This window comes from Passer domesticus, chromosome 7 (assembly GCF_036417665.1).
Source record: "Passer domesticus isolate bPasDom1 chromosome 7, bPasDom1.hap1, whole genome shotgun sequence".
Lineage (NCBI taxonomy): Eukaryota > Metazoa > Chordata > Aves > Passeriformes > Passeridae > Passer > Passer domesticus.
Window position 1 is genome coordinate 6,663,799 of NC_087480.1, and position 18,243 is coordinate 6,682,041.

General features: G+C 40.4%; 1 protein-coding gene across 6 annotated transcripts in view; it reads right to left on the bottom strand.

Moving 5' to 3' along the window:
- The window catches only part of LOC135304340 (integrator complex subunit 6-like), a 39,599-nt gene that overhangs the window by 17,584 nt on the left and 3,772 nt on the right, over positions 1-18,243 (bottom strand). For all 6 annotated transcript variants that reach the window (XR_010365752.1, XR_010365751.1, XM_064426636.1 and 3 more), the window contains exons 3-6: positions 3,560-3,709; positions 3,037-3,126; positions 2,543-2,726; positions 1,615-1,743 (exon numbers count right to left, since the gene is read on the bottom strand). Coding sequence is in view for 4 of the 6 variants with exons in the window: in XM_064426636.1 (XP_064282706.1) it covers positions 1,615-1,743; positions 2,543-2,726; positions 3,037-3,126; positions 3,560-3,709 (553 nt within the window). In the remaining 2 variants the exon portion in view is untranslated. The remainder of the gene's footprint in view (positions 1-1,614; positions 1,744-2,542; positions 2,727-3,036; positions 3,127-3,559; positions 3,710-18,243) is intronic.

The window sequence follows — 18,243 nt, forward strand, 5'->3', positions numbered from 1 at the left end:
TGTGGCACAGCCATTACACAGTGAGTGCAGCAAAGCTTACTCACGTAGTATGGAAAATGTATTTGCTGAAGCTCAGTGTCTGACACAGCTCCCACAGGCAGCACCAAGCTACTGCTGCTGTTCTGCTGCACCTGGAAAGGCTGAGAATTGGCATTTTCACTTCTACATGGGCTGCAGTGCTCACTGACTGATGCTGCCACACAGGGAAACTCAAAAGGAGCGAAGTTTCTTGGAGAAGCTGGATCCATCTTGCAGGAGGCAGCTTTTGCCACATTTTCAATTACAACAATTCACAGATCACTTAAACCCCACAGCCTGCTGCAGAGGCCAGCATTCCCTGCCAGCCCACCAGCACAGACTCTCCTGCACACTGAGGATAAAGAACTTTGTAGCACTACAGATGTAACCAGCAGTTTTCAGACTGCTCTTGAAAGCAAACAGCACAGCAGAGACCACCCACCTAACCAATCATCCTTGTTTAAAGATTTTACATTACTAGTTTTCCTTGCTTTAAAGAATTAGCCAGTAATACTGTTGACACCATGTTTCTGTCACACATCAGTTTGGTTTGGTTTCTCTGCATTATAAAAACAGTGATTTTTACAGCTTGGGTAAATCCTATCGTATTTCTCTCTAGTTTAGAACTTTCTCAATTCCCATAGAAAAGGAAAGTCTTCACATTTTTTATACATCCATATCCACAGTCCATCACTATTCAAATGTGACAGAAATGAAGGTAACAAAATCCTCAAATTTCACCAGTCATTCTGCCACACAGGAGAGAACATTTGGGCCACCAGAGACATGGGAATTTGCTGCTGAGCTGTCCAGCACAGCATTACAGGAAAGCCTTCTTTAAATAAGCAAAAGGAGAAAACAAACATAGAAAAAGCTGATTCCAGAATGAAAGCAGGAATAAAGCTGGCTTTGCTAGAATGTTCTGGTAAAATAAAATAGCTAAAAGCTACTATGTTTTCTGATATTCCAGGATCCTAACTTCCTAAATTGCAACTGGTCAGCCCTCTCCTCTTCCTTTAAGACATGAGCTTCTGCAAATCTGAAGAACTGCTTCACATTTGGAGTGCACTTTCCTTTTCTCCTCTTATGCACTTGAGACTCATAGGGAGCAAAGTAATTCTTTGTTCTTTGCACAGTTTTTCACTCACAGCTAAGAACATTCACCTGCATCTTACTGATCCGTGATCATTTAGCAGAAAATCTACAGAAAATTAAGCACTGAGATTGCTTTAGAGATGTTTAAGAGTTTAAATACACTATTGCTAGATTTAATTCTTTTAAGTACAGTCCTGACAACACTGTAATTCAAACTTAAATGCTTCCTGCAAATATTCACTTTCCTCAGCCATCCAAAAAGAGGTAAAAAGAGTGACACAGAGCCAGCCAGCAGTAGATGATCCATACAAGCATGTGCAGACATATGGCATCATTTAACTTAGCAAGGATCAAACTAACACTTGTAAAAGGTGTATCCTGTACACTACAGGGAGAAGCTGGCAGGAAGGACATGGAAGACACTTAAGGACATCTACACACAAACAAAACATTTTGTCTTAAACATTAGGAGCAGGGAAAGAAAACCAACAATCACTGTACCTTCTCCAATAGGAGCTGGGTCTGGTCCTGACTTCTCAAAGTTAATAACAACTCCACTTTGGACTTTTTGAACTAAGGATTCTAAACACTGATTCAACATTCTTTGTGTCCGGACGCAGTACGAACGACCTGTGCAAGAGACAAATTACATGAGGAAACAGAAAAGCAAATTTTGAGTAATCTTACTTAAGGAAGGTGTTTTATTACCCAAGCCACACTGCCAAGGCTTGCAATTTTATCCAAAATAACAGCAACAAACTCTATACTAGTTTATATAAAAGACAAAGTACTTTGCAAATGCAATACAACCAAGAAAAAGCACCAAAACCCCACAACCTGCTGAGATTTTGTTACTAAAAAGAGGCCATTAAGGCTTCACCAGGGCTGGACCAAGGCCAAGTTTACAGAGGCCCTTATGAAGGCCTGATTTCACCAAGACTATGTAATCTATCTGCTTTTGTCTACCCAAACCTCCTCCTCCCACACAACAATTTCTCCAAGCACCAATTTAAAAAAATCTAATCAACATATCAAGCAATAGGATCCAGAATTAATTTTTTTAAGATTAAATTTAGCAGCAGAATTAACATCTCACCAATAGCAGTCCTGCTCAATTCAACACTTAAATAACAAAAAAAAATTTTAAGAACCCTCATGGTGAGCAAAGCCAACATCCAGAATAACCAAAGAAATTTTCCAAAACCTCCCACTGCATTTATAAAATGCTCTCACATCTAGATCCGAAATAGGAATATTGCTTTATTTTAAAGTTCTCCTGTGCTACTGAAATCCAGGAAAACACCACATGGATTCACATGGACACAGAGTAATTCAGACAGAGAAAACAGAGGTGAAGGTGAATTAAAGGAAAATACATATCTCAAGGCAAATGCCAAACGTGAAGCAAAGCAAAAAAGCATCCAGTTACCTCCTGTAACCTCACACATCTGTGTGATAGCAGATTCATCAGTAGGCACACTCCCAAGCTGCTCTGGCTCAGCAGATGCAGCTCCTGGCAGACGCAGCACCAGAGCAAACAGCCTTTGATCCCAGCGGAATGGTTCTTTGGTTAGTTCACTTCCAGGCAGAGGAGAATTCAACGGAAGATGAAGCTGGTAAAAAAAGATTCAACAACATTTTCCAGTATTTGACAAACCAGCTAAAAACATCATATCCAAATGCATTCATTTATCTGTAAAAGACCCTGTTTTCTCCAACCCACTAATTTATATGAAGTTCTCATCTCAAAACCCTTAGATTATGAATTCAGGGGCTGGGCAGTGACAGGATAGCTGGTTTCTATTCTCTATAAAAACAGATCAATGATGAAGAACAGCTAGCAGGAAAAAACTGATTAATATTCATCTCAGCATAGCACCAACCTGCACAATCATAACTTGAAAGAACTTAATGGAAGTTTACCTCCTCTTGGACTCCAGCTGTATTTGTCAGTTTGTTCCCATCTGTGATGGTAATCAAAATAGATGGCTCCAAAAAGAACGGATTCCTTCCCTACAGACAAAAGCACAAGAATGTTAAGAGTAACCTTAACACACAGGCTGAGAGGCTTGTATTTTTGTAATTATAAAACAAACAGTAAGATAAGCGATCTTTCAAAATAATCCTGTAATTTTTTTAATAGGTGTGGAACCACACAGAACTACACAAGATGGGCTACTCCTGTGTGTCTACAGTTGGGACATTTATACTCTGCTTCTTTGTACTTCAGTAAGGAAAAAAATGCCAGCATTTTCCAGGGTCTTTTTAATAGCCATAATAAGAAAAAATGAGTTCCCCATTTCTAGCTCTTACACAGAGCTCTCCAACATTTAAAAAAAAAAAGTTAAATGCAAAAAGGAACTTGAACCACCAAAATCCCTCACCAATTATAATTTAAAAAAACATAGAAATATAAAAGACAGAAGACTATAGATAGATTTGTTACCTGTCCATAGTTGTCTATTCCAGACACTAATCTATTGAGATTTAACAAGTCAAACGATGACCTGAGTGCCTGACCAAGGGTTGTTAGTCCTGAAGCCTGAAGGTTTTTCAGTTCATTCATGAATGTTGCGTGGTTTTCCTTCCATCCAGCCTGTTACATAAAACAAAAAAGCTTATTAGTTATTCTAGCAGCAAACTGCAATCAACTGCAAGTTGGCATTTATCTCTCTTCCCAACAAAAATTAATTATACTCCTGATTAACGGATGCACTGCACCATTTACATGCAGCACACACCTAATCCAGGTATGCACAGCTTGATGTGAAACATGGTTACACCCACAATGGGAGACTCAAGAAACACACTGCCAAGCACTGGAAAAACTTTGCATTAGCATGAAAACTGCTGTAGAGATGATGCTGTTAATAGAAGTATTTGGATTTAGCAGGTAAATATTTTTTTAGGAGAAACTGCTAAGTTTGGAAATCAGAAATGCAGCTGCCAAAGTAACAGCAAAGGTAAAACCAAGATAAAAGCACCATAATGCCACTGCCTCTTCTGGCATGTACCCATTTCCTTTTTGTCCTTTCTTCCATAAATTAAGTCTGGAAGAAAAGAAAGTAGTGGCTGCAAACATCCTATTAAGAATCAAATCACTGTTTAGTGTCTCAGGGTAACAGCTTAAAATTTTGGAGGTCTTCAAAAAAGTTATTGGGGATCAAAGGAACAGCAAGTGGTGAGAGGTGGATCAGTCCAACCAAGCACTCTGGACCCTCTGGCAAGCAGGCCCAACAGGTGTGATTCATATTCCCTTCCCTTAAAAGTGCTTTCCTGCACAGTTGGGAAGCTATTTTAGAAAAGACCAGCTCACAGGGAATTGGTACAGCATTTAAAGATGCCTCAGCTAAAAGCCTGGAAGTCCTGGATATTTCTGTAACTCAGCCTTGCTGTTACACCAGGCTCTCCAAGTCACTCCTGCAGCAAGCAAGCAGTTCTTCAGCAGGCTCCCCATCACCTGGCACCAGAGACATTCCCACTGCTCCACCAGGAATCCCAGCTCCACAGACATGGAGAGGATCATTTCAGACAGCCTGACTTCTGCTGGGACAACCTCTGAGCAGCACATCCTCCAGGTGAAGCAGGTTCTCCTCCCCAGGCACTGGCTCAGCAGCAACCACCTGCTGGCTGTGCCAAGTTGTGCAAGAACACGAGAGGACAGGATTTTCCTGTGCTTTTTTAAGCAGCTCTATCCCACTGCCAACCTTCAGTACACACTGAGGGCTCTGTGAATGGTCTTAGGATAGACATGTTCAGAACAGTAAAAGATGTAAGAACTGAGCAGGAAGGACAAATGATGTTCAACACTTCTGTTGAGTTGACAAGCCTAAGCTGGGTGGATTTCTTTTCAGAATGGAGAATTATCATAAGATGATACAACAAAAGCATTTTGGTCAAGTTTAGCTCCCTTAACCAGTTCTTCAAGCTTGAGATTAATGCAAGGGATACAAGTGAGAAAACTCTGCAATGAGACAAACAAAGAACAGACTTTCACCAAGACTGGTTCAGCTTTATGATTGAACTGCCCTGGAAGCTCAAAAGAACTAGGTAATTCTCAATAAAACACCAACACTGACACACAACCACAGCTTAAAATATAGCATCTCATCAGCAGAGCCACAGCAACCTCCCACACCTGTGGTCAGCTCAAGGCAAAAATGAAATGCAAGCATATAGCCACTGTTTTGGAGTAAAAGTGACTTAGTTAATGGTACTTTTTCAGAGTGAAATAGCACCAAATCTCAGCAAGGTAATTTGTCTTAACCTAAAAAAGCTTTTCTTAAACAATTTCCAATGAACAGTTACCAAAATTGTTTTGTCTGAATTCTACGGATCCATAAATGTAGGTGAGGCTGCTCCCTTTTGTCTGGCAAAAACACCCACCAGTGAGTCCATCAATGCTCTTGGGAACAGCCAGGCTGGAGCTCACTAACTGTTTTCCAGCAAAGACCATTTGCCTTATGTTGTTACTAAAGCACAGGGGGGAACAAAACATTTACAAAAGAAACACTATTCCCAGTCTACATTTCTTGATTTGAACGCCAATGAATTTAAGAGTATTCTTTATAAAATAAACAGTTAGAGTCTTCTTCACTGGTATTTGGAGGTTCTGCTATTTTCCCGTTGTAAAAATGTTTGCTCAGCTTCCAGCTCTCTGTTTGATCTTGCTGCAGAGTGGTCACTGCCTGCAAAATAAAACATGTACCATTTCCCCAGGCAGAAGTAGGCAAGCTGAAGGTACAAGGAGCAGCTGATCACCAGTGGTTGGCTGTCCAAGGAAACTATTTTTCATCTTACAGCTCTCACAGGATCTTTAAAGATAAAGCCAAGGAGAATTGTATTTTTGAAATAAACAGAGTAAAATGGAAGAACTTCTCATGAGAACAAGAGCATCAAATGCAAGATTTCCATATCCACTCTAACTAAAAGTCTGATTAGTTAATGTACTCCATTCTCTACCTTATCCTCAAAAAAAAGATTCTTGAATCAAAAACACTTAAATCAACGACAAGAAAGTCTACTTCTGTAAAATGTTTTTCTCCAGAAAGACTCAAGCCAATGTATATAATGAAACATGTATTTCAGAGATAGAAACTCCAGCCCCAATGAAGTCTGTATAGTCTCCTTTCCTTTTACTCAGCAGGAACATTCTTAGGGCAAAACAGAGTCAAGTACCCAACACCGAGCAGATGCACAATGAGTTCAGGTTGAAGTGATTAAATAATAATCCTTCCTAAATTTAAAATACTGCCACTAACACTGCTTACAAAAAACCCACTGGCTTTATTTGCCAGGATAAACACTAATGACCAAAAAAACCCAATACCAAAACCCCATAACCTTAAAGGAGCAAACACAAAACATATTTCACAAAACTACGAATCCTCTACAGGTTAGTAACTAAGAAACCAGAACTGAATATTAGTTATTTCAGTTGTTTATGAACCAATTTTAACAGTGAGAGTATTTGCTTCTAATCTTCAATATTACATTCCGACTCAGTCACTTTTATGCCCACAATTTATTAATAGCAATCTGAGCAGCCTTTACCTTGCCAGTATATTACTGGCCTTTCCTTTGATAATTTATATGAACAAATAATTTTAGACTCTAAACACATACCAGAAGACTTTCAAAGATAGCTAGGAAAAAACAAGTACTAAAATCAAAAATCTCACCCTCTTTGCTTATGCCAACAACAGACAAAAATGCACTGTCATTTGGCCTTCTGCAAGCTCTGGATACCATCCTACAAACCACCCAGAGATTTGGAAGCATCACACCACTCTCCAGCTCCTGGCTCCGGCCTTGGCAAGTAAATCATGCTGACAAGAAATAACATACTTAAGAAGTAACATTTTTTTCTGCTAACTTAGTTTTCAGATAAATCCGTGCCCTGCTCTATATTTCACCACACAGCTACAGAAGTATTTCAGCTGCTTCAAGAAGCAGGGAAGGTCAAAACAGCTTATTTCGGCAGGAGAAAGGCCCAGATTAATGAGAATTCAAGCACCAAGGTGAAAAATCCAGTGAAGAAAAGGAGGCCTTATTTAGACCAAGCAGAATCAGGACTAACTGAACATCAAAAGAACAGAGTTGAGCAGCAAAAGAAAATCTTGGTCAGAGTCAGTAGCTTATAAAAAGACCTTCAAGACTTAGGAAAAACAGATGATTTCAGTTGCAAGAGACTAGAAAGAAAATCTTATAAAATGCTGTACCAGGAGTTAAAAAAACAAAAACAAACCACTCTCCCCCATCTTTATCACATAAAAGGGGGCAATATCGATGTACAAGTTTTGAATACATGTAACACAGATCTTGAAATCTCAGCTACACTGGTTTATCTGTCAGGTTTACTGATCTTACTGTAGCTTTTTTACTGGTTCATTGTTGGTTTGTTCTGGCTTTTATTGGATGCTGTGCCTTTTTTCTTTCATTCTTTCCAACTATTTCTTGGCACAGTTTTGTCAACTTGTAAAAAAAGGGGCAGAGCCAAAGGCTGGGCATCAGAGCACAAGAATTTCAGGTCCAAAGCAGTTCCCAGTTTCACCAGCTTCAGGAAGTCCAGGGACACGGTGCTCTGGAGGCTGCAAGTCTTCATCTTCAGAGCTTCTAACAAGCAATGCTGCAAGACTGAGCTGCACAGTTTATTGTTCACTGGATTGCTTTCAGATCCAATTCAAAAACTGCAACATTACTAAAAATATTCTTCCAATAAGATAATTTGCAATCCTGCATGCCAATCACAACAGCCTGTGTTACAGTACGTTCTCAATAGTTAAACATACAGATTTTCAACAGTTCTGCTAATGTTTACCTAGAAATAACAACTGCATTTCAGATATTACAACTTCTTTAAAGCATTTAAGTTTCTCAATAATTCAAGCTATTACAAATGCAACCACCTTAGGAAAACAGACTACCTTAAGACAACATGCCTGTGGCATCCTAGCTTGTCAGTGGCAATCATTTGGAAAATATAAGGTAAGAAAAAAATCCAGCTGTTGAAATCTGAAACCACTCCTGTTATGGAATTTCCAAGTACCATAGGGAGACAGTGAAACCAGCAGAGCATTTTGCCTCCCAAATCACCAGAATGATTCATTTTTAAATTACCTTTCTGTTCACTGGTGACTGTACACATGATCACAACTCAGACCTGCTGATGTCTGAGCCAAAGTCAAGCAGGTGTTTCTTTTGTAGTGAATTATTCTTTTGGACACCCTACAATTCAGGGGGCTGCTTCTCAACTGCCCAAGTATCTCCACCTCCTTGTAATCTCCTGAACCCAGCCCCAGCACTGCTCAGTGGGTTCTGCAGCAGGGAATAACCTCCTATGGAGCCTTGAGCTCCCCTGCCTGAGCATTGACAACTTTGGGACAGGAGTTTTAGCAAGCCAAGGCTGTCTTGGTCACCCCAGTTCTGCCACAAATAGGGAGAGGGAGAGGTGCTGGCACCCTGTGTCCCCCTGCCCATGAAGGACAGGGTAAGGCTGCTTGTCAGAACAGAGCAGCCACAACGCCCATACTACCCTCACATGTCTGATGTGCTGTTTAAAGATTTGCTAGCTAAAAATAGCACACAGGAGAAGAAAGGTACTGACTACACTATGAACACCAAATACATTTCTATTTAATATTTTTCATTTTCCTAAAATAATTCAAAATCATATGACCAATTTCATCATCACAAACATTTGTCTGTGCAAATGGAGCAGAAAAACAACTCTAAGAGACACTTGCAGACACTGACTCTCCTCCAAATACTTATGAATGCCATTTTTGAGGCAACAGAGCTCTCAGATCTTTACCTTTGGCTGCAGGACTCTTCTCATTTCAGCACTTCTAATCTCCAGTTTGTTCTGTGCAACACACCAGTCCTGTCACTGCACAGCATTAAACAGCCCATAGCAAAGACTCCCAAGATCAATTCTCTTTTGTTCTTGGCACAGGAGAGCAGCACAGCACCCACCTGTGGTACCTGAGATCAGCACAGAACGACAGTGGCACACGGGCCTGAACTCAGCTCAGGGGCCTGAACTCAGCTCAGGGGCCTGAACTCAGCTCAGGGGCACAGGGGTCTGAACTCAGCTCAGGGGCACAGGGGTCTGAACTCAGCTCAGTGCTGGGGTGGTGCTGAGCTCAGGGAGCAGCAGGGCTCTCTGCCTGCTCCAGCAGGTGCACACTGCTGTCTGCTCTGAGACCTGCCTAACAAAGACCCTCCTTCCCAGCTCTCACTGAGGAGTATCTGAGCAGGTAACCAATTCACAGGTTTAAACTACTCCCTTGATAACCACACAAGCAGTCAAGTACAGTGAAGAGTACAGAAGCATCACTTGCTTCTCCTTACATCAGAGCTAGTGAGCACCAAGTCAGAGTGTTAAGGCTAAGTATTGTGAATAGTAAGTGAATTGTTTCTTCCTGTAAAGTTATTTCTGCTGCTTTTGTAGGACACTCAAACTCAAAACTATCCATCAAAAGTCCTTCTTGAAATCCAGTGGGAGCTTTCTGAAGATTTAGTTTTTTAAAAAGCACCTAAATTCCAGTCAAATAAAACATCACAGAAGTTTAATACACATAAAATCTCCAAAAGACCAGAAAAGCACAAACTGCTTTAAAACATCTTTGGAGAAAAAAAAACACATCTGAAAAAAAGAAGACACTGAAGTAGAGGATTCCTTTGATCCCACACCAGATTTTTAGTAGAAAGCTGTCACTTTTCACACGCTGCTATCTCCATCCAGCTCCAGGCACCACAATTCTTCCTTTTTCTCAGGGACACACTATGTACCTTGACAACACAGAATCTCTCCTGCCCTCACCCACACTGGTTTTCCCTACACAGCTGGAAACAGTGCAGTGAAGGTGTCACACATCTCCAGCTGTCCCTTGGGACACACCAGCCACACCACAGCCCCTCCTGACACTCACCACTCAGTGCCTGGGGAGCAGCCTCCAGTTTCACTTCCCTCAAAGCAATCCAGGCTTGCACTCCAAGGAAGGGCTGCAGAGTGAAGTGAGATGCCCAGATCCCCTTCAATTGCACATTTCTAAGCTGAACTCTCCTGTACCTGCACCCACCAGACTAAATAATTTCTAGAAACAGATCGAACCAGTTGGTTTTCTAAAGCACATTAGTGAATGTTAACTACATTCCAGCACAGTATGGGCCAGTTTTTATTACAAGCAGTCAGCTACACAGAAAACTATTTCATCTTGTATAGAATGAAGTATTTCTCCATGAAACCTTAAAATAAAAAAAAAAACAAGTAAGCTCAAACGACACCATGCAATTCTCTATCCTTTCAGGATGACTTCACCATTAAATAAGACACAGAAATGCTTTTCCTTCAAGAAGAATTCAAGATGTTTGTGTTACGAACAACTCAAATAATCTTTAAGCACAGCACCCCTGCAAAACACGAGCAGAGGGGTTTTTAAGCTCCAGTTACAGAACAAGTACTGGGGCCTTTTGTTAATATCAGCATTTAGAGAGAAGCAGCACCTTCTCCTACAGGAATGCCAAATGTAGAAGCTGTATGAATAACTCAAAGCTGGAAACTGCTTGGAACCAAGAGATAATAATCAATGCCAAGCAGAAAGAAAAAAGCCTACACTACCTTTTTATTTATTACCTGCTGCTCCTGCTTCAATTCATCTCTGGATTTAGCTTTTTGGTCAACAGTATTTCATGTATTTTGACAATTACTCTCTCTGCACTTTTTCTTGTACAAGAAAAAAAAGGAAACACATGAAGAAAGGAAAGTATAAATACCAAAGAGATCATGGGATCACCCTGTTCCAAAAAGCATTCTTATTTAAATAGAAAAACACTGTCCAGTTAAAAAAGCACCTATTTCTGAGGAAGACTCGAGAAGCCAGGATATTTCAGTACAGAGCTGAACCAGAACAAGCTGCATTTCAGACAACAGCTTAATGGAGAGGGAACACAGGAGTAATCACAGTTTGCAGCCTTAGCACAGTAAGCATAACAAGAGGCTCCATGCTCCTGTTCAGCAGCATAGCAGTCATTTCAGAAATACCATTATAGGTGCATCTTATCCAAACACTGCAGAGAGGGCAACTGCAGAACTGTGGAGGTTTCAATCAAAGATTTTCAGCTACTCACAGTGCCTGCTGCTCTTTCAGCCTACCAAATATGCTTTCAACACCAACCAGCCCCAGCTCTGTCCTTCTCCTGGTCCCTTCCTACACTCAGCATGGCTGGAGAAGCCAAAAGGAACAAAGGTTACAGAGTAGCTGCTATCAACACAAGGGATCCCTCACTGCACATTTTTGGAAATCAAGTGGAAAAGCATTACTGATGATAATTCAGCTCAGAGCTGAAACAGAACAGTATGTTTCACATTTATTTTGCAAAATGCCACATTCCATCCTCCTTCCTTCCAAAAGCACATCACAGAACTAGAGCAGCACACCAAAGTGCTACAGGTATTGCAAATTTACTTCAAAACTCAAGAATCTACAAGGAGTCATCTAATCCCCAGCTTTCCTCAATTCATGTCTGAAATGCTGTTCAAGGCACTGCTGAAAAAAATAAATACTTTAGATGGCAAATAAATTCATATACTCATGGAAATATCAATTAGCCAGCCTAGCAAATAACTTCACCCTTACATAGCCAAAAATACACTGGTGGCCTCGGGAGCATTATTATTGGTCAGATTTTTACTTCAGATGATGGCAAGATTTAATTTATTTTTAATGCAAAAGTCATCTGGACCCAAAGTAGCCACCTGAGCTTAAGCTCTTCTGAGCAGAGCAAGCTGCCCCAGGCCAGGCCCTCTGAGGGCAGGGCACATGGTCCTGACCCAGCCCAGCCTGGGAGAGCCCTGGCAGCAGCTACAGGCACCAAGTGTTCTGCCTCAACAGATGCACATTCTCCCACAAAGCACAGCTTAACTTTCTTTTTTTTTTTTTAATCAAAACTCACTGGCTGAACCATTAACAGGCTATGAAGACCAGTGCTAATGCATTATACTCACTTAGAAGCAGAGCATAGCAACACCAGCTTAACCACACTGTAGATCTTTGTTTTCTGTCCAATTAATTGCTCCACAACATGCATCTTATCAAGATCCTTACTTTTTAAAACACTGTTTCACACGTTTAAGATTTTAAAAGCATCTGTGAGAACACAGACAAACCAACAATTGCCTTATCTTTAAGAAGTAAAATTAAGGCATTCTGAACTATTAGTTTTTTTAGTCTACAACACTCAATAAATGTAGTGCTGCTTATGCTGAAATTTGCATAGATACACAAGGAAAGAATCAAACTGGGTAAACTGTGGGACAGAAAATCATAACAATTAAAAAAATAATAGCTATTTAAAAATAAAACAAGACTTGTTTACTTATCTGACAATAAGGAGTTCAAGTTTCAGAGATCCTTGTCAATCTCAGTTCTTACACCAAAATAAAGTTTGTTTTTTCAATGCTCTGCAGAGTGAATATACAGATCAATACAAGTCTACGGGCAATTACAGATTCTGATCTGCACAATAACAGTCTCTTTACAAGAATCAATCTCTTGGCACATCCTTAAAACCTTCATCCTAAAACATGCTGCTTACAGCTGAAATTGATTGCTACGTGTTTTCTAAGTATTCTGAAATTAACCAGAAAAAATACACAGCAAAAAAATTCCTTTCAATTATTGCCTGCTGTATTTTTGGGGGGGTTAAAGCATAAGAGTTACTTTATTACGAGGTGCACTGTAAGAATAAAGTTTAAGAAAGTAGAAAAAATTCCAAGACTCAATCTACAAGAGTGAATTATTTATGTAACAATCTGCATTTAAAATTGAGAACAGCACCAGCTGCTCTTTACACTGTTCAGGGTTTTTTTTTTTGGTTGGTTGGTTTTCTAGTGGGGTTTTTCTGTGGTTTTGGGGTGGGTGTTTTTTTTGTTGTTGTTTTTTGTTTATTTTTGTTTTGGGTTTTTTTGTTAGCCTATGTCATTAAATAAAATCAAGGATACAGCCAGTGAAGTGAATCACTGAGGCTGAAGCCATCTGGAACCTTCTGACAGGGCCCTTGGAGTTGCACTGCTCCCCCCTCCAAAGCACAGGTCACACGGTACAGAACGTGCCTTTTCCCACTGGATCCCAGCTGCCTGAGGTTTGAGAACACCCTAGGAGACAGCACTAAGATACATCTTTTCTAGATCACAGCAAGCTCAAAACATCATTGTTGCACCACTGCTGCAAATCACACTTCCTCCTGGCAAGCTGTTATAAAATATGCAAGGGTGAACAAGGTAGAAGTGTCTGCAATCTTAATTACCTTTTTCCACTGTTAAAATGTGAGCCAGTCAAATACTACATCAGCTCTCATCAAGTTAAAAAAGAATGACCATTCTCAAGGTATCACACATGTACTTTGTGCACATTTAGAGCCACACCACAGGGTGCAAGGCCCAGGCCTTTTTACGTATATGTATATACCAACAAAAAAAGACATCTCCCAAAAACCTCCCAAGTGAAACTGAAATAATAACAGCACAAAAGAGGTAGAGGCAGACCACGAAGATTCCATGTGCCAGGAACCACCAACTTCAAAAAGCACCTTCCTCTTTGCAGAACACCTCCCTACAAAAATATAACTTGGGATAGAACTGTTTGATTCCACATTTTAAGCTTCTATTTTTAAAATAAAAGTGACCTTTGCACTGAGGATGAGTAAAGCCTCTTAATGCAAACCTATCTACTTTTGTCTAGTTTATCCTGTAGTCTTAAGGGCTTACATCTTTGAATGTGTCCAAGCCCAAATAAAGAACCAAACAAAAAGATGAAAATATAAACTGCTATAGTGGCTATGAACAGATGATGGTTTCCATTCAAGGCCTCTGGCATCTCATCTATTGTACAGCACAAAGCAGAAACCCACCGCACATGAAAAAGCAAGCTTTTACTTTGCAGATTCCTGTAGGAGCAGAACCAGTTAAAATATTTTCATTCACAATTAACTCAGCAACACACACTTGTCCTTCTGTGAAGACAGGCAGCAGGTGAAAGCACAAGTTCCAGTATTTAACTGCTTCAAAATTATAATAATAAAAAGGACAGCTAAGCAGAGTTCAGTCCCTCATATCTATCAAGTTAATTTCTGAACTGTCCTTCCATTTAAATAGATTAGTTTCAAAAATTTAACCATCACCTTTAAGTTCTTGCATGAATTTGATTTTTTACAAAATACCTCCATTTCAGAAGGCACAAAGCTATACCTTTTAGAAGAATGAATCACACTGATTACTACTGCTTTGTTTTTTTTAAAGCAAAAGGTACATTACTTTTCACCAAATTCCTCATTATAATGTTCTGTCCTCATTACACCAATTCCTGGAAGAAGTTGCTCACTACAACTCCCAGCCAGGACACAAAGAAGTAAAGCAGCATGCTTATGCATGTTTAAAAGCATTTTAACATGTCTTACACTACCCAGTATGATGTCTCCCAGGAATGGGAATGTGCCTTTTAAAGGACACTCTCTACAGGAATCAATTTAGTACCTTCATAAGCTAAAAGGGACTACAATACTTTCTTGCTTGTTGCAGGGATGCCAACTGATGATTCCAAAGATTTTAGTAAAACACATTTTTAGATGTTTTCAGATTCTGAGACACATACACTGCAGTATGTAAAATACAAACCTACCACTTGCACCAACAAGAACCTTCTGGCTATGGCCTTACTTATCCAATTTCAGAATAGATGCCTAATTAAAAAAAAAGGAACTTTTTTGTATACTTTCTTCAGTCAGATTTAAGTGATAAAGCTTAAATTGAAAGAAGCATGTAAAAACTGTTTGGTGGTTAGTCCCAAACAGTATTAAGTTCACTTTATTTTGCCGTCAAAAAAAAATTTACAGTTCTATCTGCATGAGTGTTCCTTAAACAAATGACTTCTGTTTCTCTTCCTTAAGTCATTGTGTTTAACAGAGGAAAAGCAATTGTTGGCTTTAACCTGCCAGTCATTTCTGCACGAAGACAGCCTTCTGAAAACACACAAATTTCACAACAAAGCCTCAAACAAGCACAGAGGAAGACGTGAAGGAGAGGTGTGTGTAGTACTTCCCAGGCAATGGAAGATGTTGGTGCTCAGAAATAAAAATACTGCTGTAACTGACCCAAGAAGTGTACAGTGGTAGAACAGGAATGGTTATCTCTCTCCACTGAACAAGTACAGAATACAGTCTCCTGAATGAGTAATCAAGAACAGACACTGTGTGTGCTGCTCACATTTCATCCAGTCCCTCAGTACCACATTCAGCACCTTTTTTCCCCTTTCCAACGACGCCTGGCTAGTGGGTTCACTAAGTGTGCACATCATTAACAGCATATCTGCAGAGAAAGATAGGCCTCTCCCACTGACCTCAGCTCTCTTCCCCTTTTGCAGCTCTCGGATAGCAGCCTCCCTCTTGCCCCTGCAGCTGCTATCTGCCTTGCACCAAAAATTCTGCCTGCACACCCCACTGCCAGCTTGTAAACCTCCAAGGGTATTCCCAGCTGCTCACACCACCCCTTCCACAGCACAGGCCAGACCACCAAGTACTCATGCCTGCCAAAAGTCAGACCTTTCATATATAAAACCCATTGATTTTCAGCATCTAAATGCTCCTGTAAAAAACTTAATCAACTTAGGCTTATTCTGTGGATCTGCTACAGTTAAGCTTACTAGGTATCCCTCAGGTTTTCTTCCTTCACAGACGTGAAAAAACACACCAATGCATTTCCTACCACCTCAGGCAGCATTCCTACAGATCTCTGCCTCAAACCCAACAGGATTCATGGTTGGGTTCCTCTTTCTCCCTGCAGCTCAAAGTCAGGAGCTCTGATCTAGTTTCTTCCAGGACAGACAAACATCTCACATCTCTCTTTCAGTAGCACAGCTTATTCATTTGCCTCTGCCCTGTGCAGAGTAAGTGCTAATCAGTTCCATTCTGCACCAGCACAGGTTCTCCATGAAAGCAAAATTTTAAAATGCTGGCAGAAGCTCCTGTGCCACTGAAAAATAGAAGACAGCAAAGTCAGTCTCCTCAAGTGTGACCTTATGAACTCCCAGTTTTGAAGCACTATTTCAATATCATAAATGAACAGGTTATTTACATACAATTAGTACTCTTTGACAGATGTTTAAAAAAGCCTCTACAAATTCCTGTTCCAGCCTCGAAGATATCCCAATCCAACTCCAGAATTTCAGGGGAAAAAAGAAGAGGTTGCTCAGAGTCCATCATGAAGAGCTGTTTCCACAAGGGAGCTCTTTAGCACTGAAACATATGTTCAGGCTAGCAGGGAACAGCAGTGGAACTGGAAGGCATCCTATCCATCAGTCCCAGTTTGCACATCTCAAACAGTGCAGTGTTTCACATACACTGTATAAAGTAATTTGAGCTACTTCTTAGACAGCTACGTACATATTTCTGCACTCAAATTCATGGAGCCTATTTCTGCAGTGCAGTCACAGCTGACTCTTGAATTCAGTATAACACAACAGAAGGAGGAAAATATGTATTTCAGAATATAACTTATGTTCTCTCAGTCCTCTGACTTGTGACCAGATCATTTATGAAGGTCAGACAATAGAGTCTCACAAGAACATAAAACAGAAGTCATATTTCTGTGACCAGATAATAAATAATATTCCTCGAGCCCTGAGGAAAGGCCATATCCTACCAGCAGCCAGCTATCAGTCACAAGGGAACAGGGCAGTCCAGTTAATCAATAACTTCACATAAGGCCACCATTGTGTTTTTTGGTCTGGGCCTGAACTCGCCGTTTGCAGCCCAAATCCACAAGCAAACCACAAACTGCAGGATGTGAGGTTTCACAAAAATCGAGAATGGAAAAAATAAACTAAGAGTTAAGCCTTGCTTTCCTTTTCAAAAACTCTTCAGGCTAAGATTTTGACATGAGCTCCATTTGCAGACAAATCTAGATAGATCTTGCTGAAACATCATCACTGGAAAATAAGAAAAGCTTGCAGGAAAAGTGGTAGGTGAGAAGACTGTTCTCTTTTCTCCGTACTTTTACTCTAGCACCATTACTTCACCAAAAAAAAAAAAAAAAAACACCAACCAAAATGGTTTAAGATTCTGCCCACTTACACCACAGCATGGTGGTGTACACGCATGTTATACATGCTTACACATAAGCATGTGCTTATGTACAAAAAAAAAAAAAATCTATATTTGACAGAGGATGCTGAAATTTATGTGATTTTTTTTTAAAAAAATCAACTGGGTAAATATATGAAAAAAGCCACAGAAGACCATGAGGGCCACACCAAGAGCTCACGATGGGTCCCTGCCCCACAGACCGTGCAGAGCTGTCAGGAACAGGCCTGGCCTGCTGCCACCCTCCTGGCCAGGCACTCCGGATCAGCCACGTTGTGCAGGAAGGGATGAGAAGGGTGGGGCTGGCACACAAGGCTGGAGGTGCTGCAGCCCCAGCTCACACCACGGCTGGCATGGAGCAAGATCCGGGCTCAGCAATCCACGGACAGAAAGTCCTCAAACAAGGACACGTCAGGAACTGTATTCCCTGAACAGGACAATGCACTTCTCTCAGCCAGAAGGCCAGGAACATCAAATACCCTGCCAGGCAGCAAGGCTGTTCTTGAACCCATTTTTCTTGCCCAACTGGATACACACTGCAAATAAACTCCTCCCATAACTAAATGTAAGCACCAGTGTTTTAATAGTACCTTTTACAAAGGTGCTTTACTGTACATCTTACTACCTTCCCATGCATGCCAAATACCCAAAATCAGATACCCAAATACCAGAACACACTGGCTCACTTTCATGTTAACATGCCACTAAGACAGACTCACTTGATAGCACCCTATCACAGTTTTAATCTAAAAAATGCACTAAAAACATTAGACTGAACATTCTTACTTCATAAAGTAACATATTAATTTTACCTCCTAGTTCATGAAATGAGAGTTTGACCCAACATCCAACAGAATGTACAGGTATTTTTCCACTGACCTATACAGGATCACATCCCTTGACAATTACAAGGTTAATATATTTCATAACATGCTTTTAAAATATTTGACTCTTTCTGTAGAGTATTTTGGAAACAAAGTAAGAGTTATAAAT